The sequence below is a fragment of the Ailuropoda melanoleuca genome, chromosome 8 (assembly GCF_002007445.2).
Source record: "Ailuropoda melanoleuca isolate Jingjing chromosome 8, ASM200744v2, whole genome shotgun sequence".
Taxonomy (NCBI): Eukaryota; Metazoa; Chordata; class Mammalia; order Carnivora; family Ursidae; genus Ailuropoda; species Ailuropoda melanoleuca.
This window is the reverse complement of record NC_048225.1, coordinates 16,013,557-16,032,789: the sequence shown is the minus strand read 5'-3', so window position 1 is coordinate 16,032,789 and position 19,233 is coordinate 16,013,557. Positions and strand designations below refer to the sequence as shown.

At 37.3% G+C, this 19,233-nt stretch overlaps 1 protein-coding gene across 5 annotated transcripts in view; it reads right to left on the bottom strand.

Moving 5' to 3' along the window:
* ARHGEF12 (Rho guanine nucleotide exchange factor 12) overlaps nucleotides 1–19,233 on the bottom strand; it is a 154,456-nt gene that overhangs the window by 44,893 nt on the left and 90,330 nt on the right. For 4 of the 5 annotated variants that reach the window (XM_011216814.3, XM_011216818.3, XM_011216821.3 and 1 more), the window contains 9 exons: nucleotides 18,354–18,452; nucleotides 17,461–17,510; nucleotides 14,145–14,202; nucleotides 11,635–11,813; nucleotides 10,323–10,400; nucleotides 10,009–10,128; nucleotides 8,240–8,380; nucleotides 3,485–3,559; nucleotides 1,138–1,230 (listed from right to left, as the gene is read on the bottom strand). In XM_011216814.3, coding sequence (XP_011215116.1) covers nucleotides 1,138–1,230; nucleotides 3,485–3,559; nucleotides 8,240–8,380; nucleotides 10,009–10,128; nucleotides 10,323–10,400; nucleotides 11,635–11,813; nucleotides 14,145–14,202; nucleotides 17,461–17,510; nucleotides 18,354–18,452 — 893 coding nt within the window. The remainder of the gene's footprint in view (nucleotides 1–1,137; nucleotides 1,231–3,484; nucleotides 3,560–8,239; nucleotides 8,381–10,008; nucleotides 10,129–10,322; nucleotides 10,401–11,634; nucleotides 11,814–14,144; nucleotides 14,203–17,460; nucleotides 17,511–18,353; nucleotides 18,453–19,233) is intronic. The other variant, XM_034665987.1, reaches the window with a different exon arrangement.

The window sequence follows — 19,233 nt, the reverse complement described above, 5'->3', positions numbered from 1 at the left end:
CTGCCTTTGGCTCAGGGCGTGATCCCAGAGTCCTGGGATCGAGCCCCACATCAGGCTCTTCCGCTGAGCCTGCTTCTTCCTCTCCCACTCCCCCTGCCTGTGTTCCCTCTCTCGCTGGAGCTCTCTCTGTCTCTCTCTCTGTCAAATAAATAAATAAATAAATAAATATTTAAAAAAAAATAAGGGGCGCCTGGGTGGCACAGCGGTTGGGCGTCTGCCTTCAGCTCAGGGCGTGATCCCGGCGTTATGGGATCGAGCCCCACATCAGGCTCCTCCGCTATGGTCCTGCTTCTTCCTCTCCCACTCCCCCCTGCTTGTGTTCCCTCTCTCGCTGGCTGTCTCTGTCTCTGTCGAATAAATAAATAAAATCTTTAACAAAAAAAAAAAATTTTTTTTTAAAAATTCACATGATCATCTCAATCATTCAACAAAGTTCAACATCCATTCATATGAAAACTCTGAACAACCAGAAACAGAAGTAAACTTCCATAACCTAATAAAAAGCACCTATAAAATACCTACAGCTAAGATCTCATTTAATGATGGAAGACTAAATATCTTTCTCCCCAAGGTCAGGAATAAGGCAAGAATATCCTGTCTCACCACTCCGATTCTATCTCACAGCGGAAGTCTTAACCAGGGCAATAAAGGTAAGAACAAGAAATAAAAGATAAACAGATGGGAAACAAATAAGTAAACAAGGAAATAAACATGGTTGTCTATGTAGAAAATCCCAAAAAGTTATTTCAAAAAGCTCCTAGAAGTAGCATATGAGATTATTAGCAAGACCGTGGGACACAAGGACAAGAATCAAGCCAGTCATATTCCTAAACACCATCAATAAACAACTGGAATTTTAAATCAGAGGAATATATATTTAAAATTACATCCCCCTCTCCCAAAATGAAGTACTTAAGTGTAAATCAATCAGTCCTTATCACCTTTAAAAGCAAAGTCATTTCTACTGGAAAAAGTTAAAATAAACAATCCAAGTAATTAAACAATTAATCTTAGTTCTAAGACACAACCTTAAATCTTTACAAACAGAATCTCAATCTCCAAAAAGCATTCATTTTCACAACAAATCAAAAATGTCAAAGAATTAATAATTCGTGTTTTAGAGAAAAATGTCATCACCTGTTCATGTTCAGTACCAAAATCATCATCCTCTGCTCCAATAATATGAGGTGCTATACGGGGAGAGGGACTCCCGATGAGTGACTGAGTATCCTGGTAACATGCAGAGAAAAGGAACAGAAAAATTATCTGTTGGTCAAATCAGGGAAAGAATGAAGCCAAATCATCAAAAAGAAATGGTTTACTAAAACTGATTCCATTTTATTTATTTTCTTTAAGTGCTTTATTTTCAAAGAAGTGGTTCTCAAATTTTCAAGGCAATGAATCACTTTAGCAAAGAAAACCACAACAGTATGGACTGTTTCTTGGAGAGAGAGAGAAAAAAAAAACACTTCCTCTGGAAATAATTAACACCTTTTGCTCACTACACTCTTGGATATCTGATTCTAATCACTGTGTGTGTGTACTCCATTCATTTCATATAGACCTTGTCACAGGCAGAAAGTTGGCTTACGTAAATAATTACAATTCTAAGGGGCTAGAGTAGGAAAAGTGAATGAAGACCACAGAACAAAGGAAAAACGAGAGTGGAAATGGTAAGACAAAGTGAGGAGAGAGGTTAATACAAAGACTTCTATTAACATCGCATAATTGAAAGCTGTTCCTGAACGCTCTTTTTTCATTTTCAATTCATTTTCATAAGTGCATAATGCAGGGTTTTTCAACCCTGGCGCTGCTGACATTTGGGGCCGGATAATTCTTTGTTGTGGGGGCTGTCCTGTGCATTGTACGATGTCGAGCAGCATCCTGGGCCTCTACCCACCCACTCCATGCCAGCGGCAGCCTCCCAGTCATGACAATCAAAAATGTTTCCATACACTGCCAAACGTTCCCTGAGGGACAAAATCACTCCTGGTTGAAAATCACTGGCATAATGCAACAAAATTTCCAAGTAATCACACAAAATTAAAATCATTTTGTATAGAAACAAAGAACCAAAATTGCAAACATAAATTGTAGGCTGGCAGATCTCCCTCTTATGCAATAGCTCATCCATTTGTCAGCTCACTTACGAAGTTGGATTTAGCATGAAAAAGGCAGAGTAAGGGCATTAACATATAATGTAAAAAATATGGGAGGGTTGAAGACCATAAATACTAAAATCTAAGGCCATGCAGTATGAAGAGAAATACAAATTTGGGAAGATCAGGGAAAGAATATGTTCGACTCAAACCTGACAGCAGCTGAACATGCAGGATGTGGGGCTATCCTGATTTGGGGGTCGTCTGTATAGTAGTTAGAGCCGAAGCTATGCCCATGGATCCAGTTATAAACAAAATACTCTGTAGCTGTCGTCTCCCCTCCTTAAGTGTGGTGCAGATCTCTATATCTGCATCTTCTAAACTTGATTCTGCCCTTTTTAATATTTGTTTTTTGAACCCCAAGGCTTTAGTCATTTTTTTAAAAAATGGTAAAACAAGAGAAATATGCTTAGAGTGGTATCAGATAACTTTTGATTTTATAGCTGTTTCAGCGTCTCTGATTTTTCAATAGTCCTTATGTTGCTAATAATTGATGGGTCACAATATGCTGTTAAATCCTTTACCATAAAACTTGATACAAATCTAATTAAAAAACAAAATCAGAACGCTAAAAAGTATTCACTTCAGAATATGCAAAATCCAGCAATTCCACTTCTGAATAAGTACCCAAAAGAATTAAAAGAAAGCGCCTGAACAGATATCCGTATGCCCACGGTCATAGTGGCTTTATTCACAATAGCCAAAATGTGGAGACAACCCAAGTGTTCACTAGCAGATGAGTGGATAAGCAAAACGCAGTCTATACATACGATGGATTATTATTCAGCCTTGAAAAGGAAGGAAATTCTGAAACATGCTATGACATGGGTGAACCTTGAGGACATAATGCTAAGTGAAACAAGTCAGTTACAAAAGGACAAGCACATATGATGCTTCTCATGTAAGGTCCCCAAAGTAGTCAAATTCAGAGTAAAATGGTGGTCACTCAGTGCTGAGGATAATGGGGAGGCAGTGTTGAATGGGTACTGAGTTTGAGTTGGGGAAGAGGAAAAAGTTCTAGAGACAGATATGGTGATGGCTGTACAACAATGACAATATAACTTACTGACAATGAACTCTGTACTTAAAAATTACTAAAATGGTAAATTTTATGTGATGTGTATTTTACTACAATAATTAAAATAACATTAAACCACCTAATAATGCCAACCAATTATCATGGAGTAGCTCTCTATTTATCAAATCTTTATTAATAAGTTTAAGCTTCTTCTCTCCCAACCTGCACCCCCACCCCCATCCACATTTCTCAGGTGTATCTGTCACTGAAGTAGAAAGCACTACCATTTCATGGATTTCATACTCACAGTGTCCTGAATCACTTCACTTTTCTCTGGGTTTTCCTCTAGATAAATCCTCTCTTTCAGGGCACTCTTGGGACTCTAAAAAAAAGACATTCAGTTCATTCAATAGGTACACCAAAAAGGGATAAGGAAAAACAGGGTGAAAAAATAAGGTTCTGAATTTCACATTTGTATTTGAAACCACTAAATATCTTTCATACGATACCTGGCTCTGCTATTTGTTTTCCTGACTTTGGCAAGACACTTCTTCTCTCAGCTGTTTTAGTTTTATGTTGATAAACAGCATTACACTAAGAGAACAGTTGTACATCGTCTCCAGGCCTGAGGACTAACTTCTACCAAGTAACCCTAACTAGATGTATTACGTTCCTCAAACTCAATGTCAAGTCAAACCCTGTCTTTATTCACCTCTTCTAACACCCTCAGCCCCCAGCTCTTCTTTCTATGCAAGTTAAAAGCATTCTGGACTATTTATATGAATAAAATTAAGCTTCTGTCTATGTTTCTGTATCATGTGAAAGTGATCTGTGGATTCTTATAAAATTTACGTGGTATGTTTGGGATGTCCTAATATAAACCAGAAACAGTATGATGTACAGAACTCCAATTCTGGAGGATGAGGAATACCCCAAAGCAAAGGAGCCATTCTGCAGAGCAGCTGAAAATGAGGTATGAGAGATTTCTGTGAGAACACCAATAGGGAAGATGCATGCTAGTTATACGTACACCAAGACAGCACTAGATAAAGACAATAGTAGCTTCAAATACAAACCCCACCTTGGAGAAATGGGGGACTTTGGGTCTGGGGCAAGAGACATAAAAGATAAAGCTAGAATACTCCTGTCACACCAAAAAGTGAGAAAGTTACCAAAGTTACCAGGAAGGCATGTTAAAAGAATGCTGAAGACAACTCGAGGGAGCTCCCACTGCCCAAAAGAAGGGCAGCTTCAGCAACAACAAAAAGTAATGACTGCAATGGACTAAAACACAATAAGCAAATATGTTAAAGTCTACGAATTCAAAATATTACACATATATGCACATGCGCACACACACACCCCCGCATTAGTGACCATTAGATTTTGTTAGGGAACTGACTCCTCTGGAAACAGATACATAGAGGGATAAGAATCAAGTATTTATCCTGCATTTCCTATATAAGCTATATTTTAAGGTAACCTAAAAGCTAGTAAGAGATAATTCTTTGTAAAATAATTCCACTAGTCAGTACAAAAGGAATGACAAAATTATAGTATCATCCTTTTGAAACCACTAATTAAATAATGGATGCAGGCATTTTGATCATCAATGCTAAGAACATTACATAAAAGCTTAATGGAAAAGTTGATTATGAAGGAACCATGCTGACATCATCTGAACACCTTAAACAAACCTACAGTCACAGAAAGACAACCAGACATTCACCTCCTGATGTGATGTAACAGGATGTACACAGTCCCACCCATGAATTGTTCTTGCCAAACAACAGCTCCTAATCTGATCAAGACTTTAGATCTCACTAATAGCTTTCAGGAAATATATAGAGATGAACACAATAAACGACATCATGAAAATACAATTAAAATGTGAGTTTGTTTTACTGGGCACATGACCCAGTTTCTGTCATAAAAAAATAGCAAGAAACAAAAAAAAGAGGAGGTAACAAATTAAAAGACTTATGAACCAAAGACTGAAGCCCTTGACTAGATCTGGACTCAGATAAACCAACTGCAGAAAGATCATTATGAGACAATTAGGGTAATCAAATTGCATATTAAGAAATTTGATTTTATGATAATGTTGTTATGGCTGTATTTTTGGAAAAGTCTTCTTTTCTCTTAAAGACACAGATTAATGAAATAATCTCTTGGATTTACTTGAAAATACTCCAGGATTTGGAGGGTGTGAAGAATGGGGGACACAGCCAAAACAAGTCTGAGCATTTGTTGATGACTTCCGAGGCTGGTGATCAGGTATGTAGAAGGGATTGTTATGCTAATGCTAGTCTCTATTTTTGAATAGGTTTAAAATGTTTCCACAATAAGTTTTTAAAATAACAGGCACAAATTCATAATGATCAGAGAGGCAGATGCTCTAGATTTTAGAGGATGATTGTGATGAACCAGCTTCTGTTGTGAGAACAGGGTGTGTGGGTATGCTTCCAAGCCTTCTCCAAGGTGACCATACGCAGGGAGCTTTACAATAATAATGATATCACGAACACAAGAAGATTATTTTATAAAAGTGAGCAGACAATGGGGAAAAATTAAAGGCACTGATTGAAAAGACAGGAAGACTGATTGGTTCCGACAGCCTCAATACAGTACCCATAGAATAAACGTGGAGCACACCTTCAGCTTCAAAGAGACACTTGTAGGAATTAAACTAGTTTGTTATGTGTTCCGTGACTATCCTAGTCTGCACTATATCATCTCTCACCTGGATTTCCACAACACCCTTTTATTATTTACCTGGTTTCAGTTTCCTCATCTATAAAATGGTCATGGTGCTTCTTTGATATTATTGGGAGAATTTAAAAGAGTATCTGTACAGCATGAGGCACAACTGTGGACACAAAGGAGGCGGTCAATAAACGTTAACTATTTATTAGCCACTCAGTGCACATTTATTAAGGAAGCTGAGACAGATCTCCCTGTCTCTTTATGCTAATTCACATTCACAGGGACATGTTTCTTTTTTTTTTTTTAAGATTTTATTTATTTATTTGACAGAGACAGCCAACAAGAGAGGGAACACAAGCAGGGGGAGTGGGAGAGGAAGAAGCAGACTCCCAGTGGAAGAGCCGATGTGGGGCTCAATCCCAGAATGCTGGGATCATGCCCTGAGCCAAAGGCAGACGCTTAACAACTGTGCCACCCAGGCGCACCCACACTGACATGTTTCTGATTGCACCTCTCCCCTGCATGCAAGATAAAGCCCAAACTCTCATTCATTCTGTTGTTCATTCAAATACTTATTAAACACCAATCACATCTCAAACAGTCTTAAGTCACTGGAATGCCTATTTCTTTACTTGCCAATTCACTCTCAGTTTCATAAAGTTATATTTCTAAGCCACACATTTTATTGTGACATTCCTCTGAATACAAGATAAAATTCCAATTTTTCTTTTGTACCATTTGTTGTGAATTCCTAATTGTAGGATCTGCCAGGCTTTGGAGACAAAGTCAAATAAGACTGTCCCTGTCCTCTTAAGAAACTATCTAATGGTAGAGACGAAAACAGAAAGGAGAAGCAGCACTAAGTCTAAAAGGAGAATGCAAGAAGGATTCCTAAAAACAGTGCTGCTAGAACAACGTGAAGCCTTTTACAACCTGAACTCAAGCCTTTGTTTCTAAGATAAACACTAGCCATTCCATCCATAGCCCTAATATACCAGTAAAATTTTCAATGCTCTCCCAAAATGTTATGCATTTCTACTCCTCAGTACCTTTGTTTATATTTAGAGTACTGGTACTTTAGAGCTAGATGTAGGCAGATCACCTATTATCTGGGTAAGTGAGCAAATTAGTTAACTCCCTTTGGCCACAGTTTTTTCTTTCGTAAAATTATGTTAACAATAGTACTGCTTCATAAAGCTGTTTTGAGAATTAACTAAAATAAGGAACGTAAAACACTCATTACGGCATATGGTATGTGTGCCCAATAAATGTTTCTTTCTTGAGACAAAATTGAAATTTCTCATTAAAACCTTTAGCCCATCCAATCATAAGACTATTATCTTTCCAAAAACAAAAACAAAAACCTCAAATTTTCCTTGAATGAAGTTCTGAGTCATTGGGCCTAAGCCTCAAAAGGTGGCCTGAATGATGGCTTTAACCAGAGGCTTTCAAATTTTATCTTACCATGACTTTCAATAAGAAATTTTATATTGTCAACCAGCACGCAAACACACACGTGCATGTACATGTGTATCTGACAAAAGTCACAAGCAGTAACACTTACCTTATCTACATTTTGCAAAGCATTTTTTCCTATTCTATTCTTTTCTTTTTTTAATGCTAGTCCCAACACACTAAATTGAGTCCGTGAGCCACAGCTTGAAAACACTGGTTGAGACTATTGTCCTCAACACTTTTAAAGAGGGTGATCTGTTTTTAAGTCATTATTCCTATCACTGCATACTACTTATGAAGAGTTGTTGAGTAAGCAACAGTGAACCTAGCTGGTAAGTACTCATCGACTACGGTGGTACATCACAGTTAACTTGAAATGTTTTCTAAGGATCTTCCTAACAAATATTCATCTTCACCTGGCAATTTGGGGGTTAATCAGGAAAGTGTTACTAAACAAGGGCTATTAACTCAAGTCTATCTAACAGGACTAAGGCTTTTCCTCTTTGTAATGGCAAAGTGCCCCATGATTCAAGACTGAGTCACTCTGACCACAAATGGAATATTAACATGCTCTTAAAGATATCAACAGTTGGCCTCTTGGTTCAGTAAAAAAAAAAAAAACACCAGCATTATTAACTTCTCAACCCACAAACAAGAGGCCTGCTGGGAAATTCCACCTCCTCAAAAGAAACATTTGGCAACGTGGACCTAAGGGAAAAAGTGAACTCTAGAATTAAAAGCTTATATATGACAGTGTCCAGAATTTCTGCTCATCCAACTGCCATACTAAAGGTGGTGGTGATAAAAGGTAAGTAATAAGACAACACCTCTAATTCATATAACTTCAAATATGGAAAGGAGTGGTAAAGAAGAATACGAGATCAAGATGAGGAACACGTACGTCTGCGCTGTCACTACTGGGCCGAGAAGCGTCTCCACTGCTGGAGTCAATTCTGCTTAGTCCATCACCAGGATCAGCTTCCACCTCACTGACTGTCAGTGCGTCACCTAAAGGCTTGGAGGAGGTAACTGCAGCTCCATCCTAAAACAGATGAGACACACGCACACACACCAACACAATAAAAAAACTCGTTAGTGACTGCATAAAGAAACAGACTTGCACTGTCATCTAGATGGAGACTTGTAAAAGCTGGCCACTTTGATGTGATCAAGAATGCTTAAACCTCTAAAAATTTAAAGCATAAATAACTACTAATTCTATGGTTCTAAGATGGCATGATCTTAAAGACAGGGAAAGTGATATTTTAGCAAGGAGAAAAAAAGTTCAATCTTCTGAACAGAGCAAAAAGATAAAGTAGTTGGTTAAATTATATAATTCATATTTCCTGCCCATTATAGTAAAGATTATTACTTTAGGAATCTATTATAGTAAAGATTATTATATATCCATTATAGTAAAGATTATTACTTTAGGAATCTCAATAAATTGTCAATTCTGGGACACGATGCTGTAATATAATATAGGCTTTTAGACCAGGAACCACGTTTTTATTGTTTGAACAGAATAAGAATGTCGTCTTCGCTCAGTAATTACAACAACATAAAACTGTCAACATTACTGAGGCATAATACTCAAAATCTCATAGAGCTAATGGGATTGAAAGTAATGAAAAAACCTAAATACTGTGTAACCGAAAGTACACTGAACCAGGAAGTCAGGAGACCGTACAGCTGTGTGACCTTGGCTAAGTCATTTAGCCTCTTTAGGCCCTAATTTTCCCAACCACATGATTTTCTGACTTTAAAACGAGCCGATGAGGCTACATGATCTCAAAGAATCCTTTGAGTTATATGAAACTGTGGCTTTCATTCACAGACTCAGGAAGCATAATAAATCAACAGTTTTTACTCATTTCAAATTGTACAGGAATATGTCTGTCCATTTTGCTTTAAAATGAGATACAAAGAGCTTTTCACATCCCAAACCTGAATATTACAGAATGGAAATCTGGTTGAGCTACTGTTTCTAATGAGACCATCATCTCCAGAACTTACACCTGTGTAACGAGTTCCGTTTAAATTCAGTTTAAAATTTCCGTGAAAAATACAGTCATTAAGAATATGAAAGTGCTCTGAATTCATGACATGGGGTCTAAATTCCAGTTCCATTGCTTTTAAGCTACATGACCTCAGACAGATGATTTAAACTCTCTGAGTTCCTCTAAGTGAAATGTAAAATGGGGGCAAACAATAGTAGTATCTAATCTGGGGGAGGGGGCTGCTGTGAAAATCAGCAAGAAAATGCTTGTCTCTGTATTTAGCATAATGCATGTCATTCTACAAAATCTTATAGGTTCCTACTTAAAAACATTACTGCCATTCTCTTTCAAAATGGGAGAATGAGCCTTGCAATGTAAACATCTGTATCTAAATACATTTTAGTAGTTTGTCACATCAAAGCAAAAGCACTCAATTCTTTTTAAAACTATTATGGAACAAAGGAACATGATATCATGAGCAAGCAAAGAATGAGAAGCCCACATTTCTTTTAGCTAATCATTATTTCTGTAACATGCGATACAGGACATCCTCTTGGCCTATGCCAGAAAAAATAACTTTTAAAAAAGGCAACTGCAACATTCTCTAACACATTCCCAGAAGAAAAATCTCCTGCAAAAAGTTGGGTAGCACTTTTAATAGTGATGCTACCTGAGCAGAGCCCGTGGCTTTGGATAACTGCTCTTGCAGCTGAGGAATGTGTTTCTTGGCCTCTTGGATCTCTTTTAGCAATCTTTGGGCAGGTGTTCGGTTGTAATCTTCCTGCAATAACTGAAAAGTTATAAAAATATTTTGAGAATTAATTACTTATGTCAAGCAAATATAGAAAAAGTCCACTCTTAATAAAATAGCGGATGGCACTGGTTACAATACTGCTTGACTGTCATCACAACAAATAACCAGCTCAACACAGGCCCACTCACATTTTCACTGGCCTGTAAACAGCCCCGTTTCTAATTTAGTACCTGCAGCCGTTCCTGTTCTTTCTGTAACATTTTTCTCAGAATTTCTACTTTCTGGTTATGAACCACATTGTTTTCCTCCTAGAAGAAAGATAAAAAAAAAAACCAACAACAACAAACAACCAACCAATACACGGCAAGTGAAGCTAAAATAAGACAGGCTGTGAGACATGACACTCAAAGTCAGAAGGTTACATGGAAATTTCAGCCCTTCTATTTCACTTTTACTAAACTAGGTTCAAGAAAACATTAAATATTGATATGAGCTGGAGAAATGAAGTTGCCTTAAGTACAAGAATAATATCTTACACTTTCCGTCCTTTGGATCTGTACTGTCAATCCCCATGCATAACTCAAATTCCCAGTACTTCCTGCCTGAAATATTAAGACAGCTCCCTAACTCATCTCCACCATCTCTTCTTGTTTCACAACCCTGTAATATTTGACCTAATTAGCCTTCCTCAAATCCTGCTACAATCACATCACTCTCTGTGACCCCCCCCCCACAAATTTTAATGGATTCTTATTGCCTCTCCAGTTACATGTAAATTAGCGTGGTAGTTGTGATTTTTCAAAATAAATAGTCTTACATGATTTTCAAGCCTCATCTCCTACTGCTTAAATCCTTAACAGGCACCAGCCAAACAAGAGTCTAGAACTTCCCCCAAATACTTGGTGCTTTCTTGGCTCCTTCTCTGTTTATTCTACTTCTTTTTACCTGGGCTCCTTTCCTCCCCATTGCCATGCCTTAAGTGTTCCTGTTTTTTCAAGGCTCGATTCAAATAATAGTTTTCCATAAAGTCCTTCCTTATTACAACTGGATGTGCTTCCTCCCTCCTCTCAATTGTCACAACTTAATATTTTCCCCCTCATAATGTCTACATTCTGCTTGGTATTATAATTATTCGTATACTCTTTATTCTATCTCACACAAAACAAAGGTTTAAGTATCTACTATATGCCAAGCAATATTTCAGGCACTGGGGACACAACAATAAAAAAACAAACAACACTCTGTCCTCTTAAAGTATATATTCTAAGATAACTAAGGACCTCAAACATAGGGTATCTTAATTATATTGTCGTGAATGGCACCCTGTTTTGTATACGGCAGTTGTTAAATATTTCTTAATTCAATCTGCTATCCCAACACTCCGTAATAATTTCCAATTATTATGTAATTTTTTTTTATATTAGAAAGCTATTTTCCAGTATCTTGAACTTAAATTTATCAGATCAATACTTTAAAACTCTTACTATAAAGCAAGGGCATCATTACAAACTAAGCATTTAAAAGAAGTTTTCCCCCTCTTACCCCCATAAGCACAGGACTAGTAATTCTCTCCATGTTCCCAGATGCTCCAGGTGAATGAGGGGATGTCATGATGGGAGACATATGTCCAATGACTGATGGCTCTACTTCAGAATCGGCGAGTGGAATCTGGGGCGACCCAGGTGGGCGTCCCTGAACAGTGAGAGCTACATAGGAACCAGCTTGCGGCGGGGAGAGAGGAAGGAAATATAACACTGTCAAAAACCTGTTTACAGCATTTCGCTACTTCATCTTTGACAGTTCTGTAAGATCCAGTTACGTGAGCAAGTCTGATCATCTGCTAACCATTGCTCCACAGAAAAAGAAACCAACTTGCCATTTCTTTTTTATGATGCCCTTAAAAATCTAAAAGAACAATTCCACTTTCAGATAGCAAATTACTATTCCTAAGATCAGATATTATACAAAGGCAAATAAAATTTATAATCCCGAGAATTGTTTTTAATTTAGGAAAGGGTGAGTTAACAGCAACCATCTACTAACGGTTATGTTCACTTAATTTCTTTAATGTAAATTTAAGAGATCATCATATTTTGAGATGATGCTAATTAGTCAGGGTTTAACTAATTTTCTGGAATATCATGATGCAATTTTAAATTAACTTGAAAAAATGAGTAAGACAAAAAAAAATATCCCACAAAAACTGGAAAAGAACCCGCAATAAATGAGTAATGAGTTATTATTTTTAAAATGTGGAGAAGACAGAAGTTCACCAGGCATATTACAGGAGGAAGAAAGCAAAACCAAGCCTGACCAGAGAGACCTGGCTACAGACATTCGTTATTTATCTAGCATCGAGAAGGAGACTTTCCAAATCAATGGCTTATCTAGATAACTGACCTCTGTATGACAAAATCTTCCTCTTAGACTTTTCAGTAGAAATTCTAAATGTATTTCACACTTTTCTCCCTATTTAACTGCCCATGGAACTCACTGTCAATTATTTCAGTGTCTGAGGTTCTAAAAGCCTTTATTTATTTATTTATTTATTTATTTATTTATTTATTTATTTATTTATTTATTTTTACACTTAATGGTCACAAATGCTGATTCGGGGTATTTTAGGGACATACACTTTTTAAGGTTTGTCAATCGCATTTGTCTCTGTCAGAAAGTCACGTATTATAGCTTATTTACTTATCATGTATAAGTAGGTACTTATTTACTTTACTTGCCTCCACTAGCTTCCTATTTCTTCCCTTCTCTTCTTCAGCGATGTTTAAAGTGCTTTCACTTGAAATCCCTTTTATCATGTCCAGAATGTGCGTTACAGAGGAGGACAGGAGGGACCGATACAAGTGGAGTCCACAGGTGTGAGGCGCTGCAAATTTAGATCTGTTCTGGAGGCTCACCGTGTTTGATGCTTACTTTAAATTTTTAGCCAGCTCTAAGTAGTAGATAAGTCATCTTATCTGCTATAGTGATAGGATTTACTTTTTTTAAGTAAAATTTACACCGGAACGAGGAAAATATATAACCTAAAAAGCTAAAGAAATAATTTTACTCTTTACACTCTGCAATAGTTATCAGGCATATATTTACTTATTATCATAAACGATAATATTTATGTAGCACATAAAAATGTATAAATCACAATCTCATTACATAAATAATCAAAATGATTCAAGAATGGGGATCTAATTTTGATCGTCCCATTTCTTTTTAAAAAGTACTAAAGTGAAGAACTATGATCACAGGGACCATTGAGAGCCCTGGTAGTCTGATGAAAAGGTAAAAAGGATTCAGGGGTTGCTTTAGTTAAACAAGAAGGTTTTAGTATGACCAAGAAGGAACTCAGTTTATTAAATTTATTCTAAAGATGTCCACTCTATGAAACAGAAATAGGATTAAATAAAATAGTAGTATTTCTGCTTGGCCATAAACAACTATCTCTTATCTGTAGTCTACTGTGGAAGAGTTTGAGACAGAAGATTCTAAATTCTTAATCCTGGAGATTTCCAAGAGATCACTACCCTGGATTTTATTTAATGATTTACTTATCTGAGGAAACATGACTATGCTAGATGATTTTTGAAGTTCCATTTCAGTTCATCTGGGCCATTCCATCTGAATTCTCAATCTCTTCCCCCTCAGATGACTCCTGTATTTCTTTCAAATATATGCTTTCTATATTACCAAGAGTGACAAGGATATTATGATCAACCACGTATATGAAGTGGACAAAAGATAGTAAATTATCAATTTTCACCTCAGACTTTCCTTTAATACAGGGTAAAGGAAACTTCAGCCAAGAGGCTAAATCTGGCCCAGAGATTGTGTTGGTAAAATAAAGTTTTACTGAAATACAACCACACCCACTCATTTACATACTGACAATGGCTGCTTTTGCGTTACAAAGAGAAAATAGAGTAGCAGACCATAAGGCCCACAAATCCTAAAATATTTACTATCTGGCTTATTACATAAATGTTTTCTAACCTTGCTTTAAGGTAGTCAGATACCAATGAAAACTGAGAATAACATTCACCTACATTTGATTAGCTTCACCACTTCCAAATGGTTTGAATGAGTCACCAGAGTTCCATTCACCTGTAAGAAAATGAAAATAGCATGTCAGATTACATTCCACTGAGACTGAATATATTGACATTAGGAATTATTATACATAATACAATGAATTATAATATAATATAGTATGCAGAGCTATATTAAAATATGTATATATTTGGTTCAATATTCACTTTTATCACTATTCTATAATGTATACTCAGCAACAAAATGAACCTGAATACAAAACAAGGCCTTGATTTAAAGGACATCAAAACTTACCATGAAAAATGACAAAACATACCATGCAACAGGTTTTACGAGTCCTTCACAGTGAAGGGCTCTTGCAAACAAAAAAAGACCTCTTTGCAAATTCACCGATTTGTCAAAATCATACTAATTTTTTAAAAGATAAAAAAAAAGCAATATTTCCGCAATTCGCAATATTTCCACAATACACAATTTACTTTAAGTTTTCCCACCATGACCTAATCTTTACAAAGAAAATTAATTTTCAAATAGGCTAATTGTAGAAAATGTTATCCAAAGTCTCCACTAAACCAAATTACGAAAAAATATCAAACATGGAACCAATGCTATTTTTCTTGGCGCGAGTAATACTAATTTTTACAAGTTCAAATATATCAGTGTCTAAAATAGCAGTAAAAGCATACAAATCACACCCATCAGAGATGATCATTGTTACACATGAAGTTTAATCTGAGACACTATTCTAGCATATACACATCAGAAACAGACACACACATATATACATTATAACTGCCTTTTTATCTGCCAATAAATACTTTTTGTTGTATGTGGTTTTCTTTCAATATAGATACATATAGACCTAATCCTTTCTTTTTAACAGCTGTAGATGAAATGTAATTTCTTTCTCTAGCCCTCCATTTATGCACATTTGCACGGTCTACAATATTTTTAAAAGATTATTTATTTGAGAGACAGAGTGAGTGAGCGCAGAGGGTAGGGGCAGAGGAAGAAGGAGAGAGAATCTTTTTAAGCAGACTCCACACTGAGCATGGAGCCCAGTTGGGCTCGATCCCATGACACTGAAATCATGACTTGAGCCAAAACCAAGAGTCAGGCGCTGAACCAACTGTGCCACCCAGGCGCCCCTACAAATTTTCAATATGATAAAGCGGAAATGAACTTCCCTGTACATAAATCACTTCACATTTGTACACTTACTTCCATAGTAAGTTCCTAAAAGCAAAGTTGCTGGTCAAAGGTTATATACTTTTTATTTTATTTTATTTTTAAAGATTTTATTTATTTATGTGACAGAGAGACAGCCAGCGAGAGAGGGAACACAAGCAGGGGAGAGGGAGAGAAAGAAGCAGGCTCCCAGACGAGGAGCCCGATGTGGGACTCAATCCTGGAACGCGGGGATCACGCCCTGAGCCGAAGGCAGCTGCTTAACGACTGCACTACCCAGGCGCCCCTATAAACTTTTTAAAAGTATATAATTCTGGGGGCACCTGGGTGGCTCAGTCAGTTAAGTGTCTGACTCTTGGTTTCAGCTCAGGCCATGATCTCAAGGTAATGAGATCCAGCCCTGCATCAGGCTCCACGCTGGATGTGAAGCCTGCTCAAGATATTCTTTCTCTCCCTCTCCCTCTGCCCCTCCCCTGCTCTCTCTCTCTCTTAAAAAAAAAGTGTATCATTTTAGATACATATTCACAAATTTACATCCAAATAGATTCCACCCAATTTATACTCACAAGTTTAGGAGAGCAGCCATTTTACCATACCTAAACTATGCCAAAAGGTACATTATCAATAATGTTCAACATTTCTGACAACAAATATAGTTTCACCTATTATTTTCTTTTTATTTTTTTTTTAAAGATTTTATTTATTTATTTGACAGAGAGAGAGACAGCCAGCAAGAGAGGGAACACAAGCAGGGAGTGGGAGAGGAAGAAGCAGGCTTCCCAGTGGAGCAGGGAGCCCGATGTGGGGCTCGATCCCAGGACTCCGGGATCACGCCCTGGGCCAAAGGAAGATGCTTAACGACTGAGCCACCCAGGTGCCCCTTTATTTTATTTTTTAGAGAAGGAGAGAGAAAAGGGGAAGGGAAGAAGAGGGAGAGAGAGAATCTTAAGCAGGCTCCATGCCCAGTGCAGAGCCCAAAGTGGGGCTCAATCTCACAACCCGGAGATCATGCCCTGAACCAAAATCAAAAGAGTCGGATGCTTAACCAACTGAGCCACCCAGGCCCCCTTCACCTATCATTTTATTTTATTTATTTATTTTTAAATTTTATTTATTTATTTGACAGAGAGAGCCAGCGAGAGAGGAACACAAGCAGGGGGAGTGGGAGAGGAAGAAGCAGGCTCATAGCGGAGGAGCCTGATGTGGGGCTCGATCCCATAACACCGGGATTATGCCCTGAGCCGAAGGCAGACGCTTAACGACTGTGCCACCCAGGCACCCCGTCACCTATCATTTTAATGTGTACTTCTTCGTTATTAGTGAGGTGAGACATATCCTCCTTAAGACAGTATTTACTTCAATTACTTTAGGGAACTGCTTGATAAAATTCTTTACCCTTTTTTTCTATTAGGCTATTTACTTATTTATTTTTCTCTTAGGAATTTAAAAGTGCTCTTTACAAGTAAGGTATTCTACTCTGTAGTAAGTTTCAAATACTTTTTTCCAGATAGTTGTTTGTAAATACATTCATGGTACCTTTTCCTGTATAATAATTTGATTTTTTAAGTATTCAAATCACTCAATCGTCTCAAGAGTAATGACTGACCAATACACTCTTCTCATATTGGTCAGAATTCAAGGCCTGTTTCTGGACTGACAGGCCTATATCTAGACTAGAGCAACTTGCTTTGAATTAATCCCTCCCATCTCATCTCACACAATACCCATATACATAACACTTTTTTTTTTTTTAAGCTATTCTTATACCTCTGTAAAATTCATTTGGAAGACTCATCAGTTTGACAAATGACACATCTCCCCTGTCACATTAATATATTTTGATGAGAATTTCTTATTAACAGATTAGTTTGGAGAGAGATGATCTTTATCAAAGTAAGTTACTTCCCTATCTAAGAACACACATGACTCCACTTATTCACGCCTTTTACTATGCCCTTCAGTTAAGAGTAATATTAATTTTAAATGAAATGTTTTTTTATGATCAACAAAGATATCATATATAATGCACTGCTTTTTATAAAAATCCAAGTGAAAAAAATCAAATATGGTTAATATATGCTGTTTTTAAATCTACCATAAATTCCATAATAGTCTTTTCCTTACCTTGATGATTCGATCACCTGTCTGTACCCCAGCCCGCATGGCTGCTCCATCTGTAAGAGAAATTATTTACTTGAAATGTAATTCATTTGCATGTACTGGTAATTTTCTTGAAAGAGAGGCAGAATAACCAAATGGTTAAAAACATGTGCCTCTGGGGCACCTGGGTGGCTCAGTCGTTGGGCGTCTGCCTTCGGCTCAGGGCGTGATCCCGGCGTTCTGGGATCGAGCCCCGCATCGGGCTCCTCCATTGGGAGCCTGCTTCTTTCTCTCCCACTCCCCCGCTTGTGTTCCCTCTCTCACCGGCTGTCTCTCTCTCTCTCTGTCAAATAAATGAAATCTTTAAAAAAACAAACAAAAAAAACAACATGTGCCTCTGCCACTCACTAGCTGTGTTGACCATGGATTGATTTTATGTTTTTTTTTTTCCACTCTAAGCCTTAATATCACCTGTACAATGGGGATAAAAAAAAAAAATACCTACCTCAAATTACAGCATTCAATATATGGTAATAGAACATATTATTATTATCATTTTGGGAAAAGTGGATGTTTTGGAGCATATAACCATGTCTTTAATCTGGTCTACCAAATATCTTAGTGTCACGAAGAAATAAAATTCCACAAACTTCTCTAAGTGATGATGTATAAAGCAACTATGAACAAGGAGTCATACAGTTTCTAAAACTATATAAGACTGTTTTCTTTCTAGTACGTACAAAGAAAATCCACTGGGGTGAATTCATGCCTATAACTAGGACACTAAAGACCAATCTAACACAACAGGCCATATGACCTGCAGTGTATGTGATTATTTTATTCTGGTCAATAGACGTTAGGCTTTTCTCTTCTTACTCTGCTCCCAAATGACAAGACTGTTTTAAAAAATGCCTTGCCTTCTTTGACAGACTGTACGAAGACTGGATTGTCTCCACTGACCGTCAGCCCAAATCCATTGTCATCCTTCTGGATGATCACACAACGCTGAACAAGACCTGCACAAGAACCACAGGGTAAAGAGAGAAGAGAAAATGGGAGAGAAAAAGACATAATTACGTATTAGTAACGAACTGCAATGAACTATATTCTATCTGGAGAAACACAAGACGGCACGTGAAACCCGGATCACAAACCAGAGTACTAACCCCGTAAACAAAACAAACATGAGAACATCACAGAGAGTCATATGTATTGGTTTCTCACTGGAGAGGCAGAGTGGAATTGCTCCGAGATTAAAAACAGCTACGGCAAAGTGGAAAAGATGAAGTATTAGAGAGGAGACAGAAGGAAGGCCTATTCACCTCTCTGCTATTTATTTGTAACATGAAATCCTCCCCACTGCCCTGTGTTTTTGGTGCCCTAATTGGTGTTTAAACCCAAGAAAATCAAACATTTTGGGACATCAGGCTAGAAGTATCCCATGGTAAACCCCAGAGAAATCCAATCTTGCTCTCAGAAAAATAGACTACGTAAAGAAAGGTGGTGCTTACAGAGCACAGCAGCTCTTCTCCCAAAAGGGAGAAAGAACAAGTTCAAAGCAAAGAAAGACCTGGGCTCATAGAAAAAATAAACAGAACGGAGAAAAAAGTAGAAAAGATAAAGAAAGAACCTTTGAGATCAACCAGTTCATTTCTTTCAACTTACCTGATTCCTACAGGAGAATTTTTCTTCTAGCAAACAGCAAACAAAAGTAGTCAAGGCAAGGTGAAAGAAAGAGGACCACAACCAGAGAACAGAGATGTCCCATCACAGAACCCTGATTAGTACCCAGGGCTG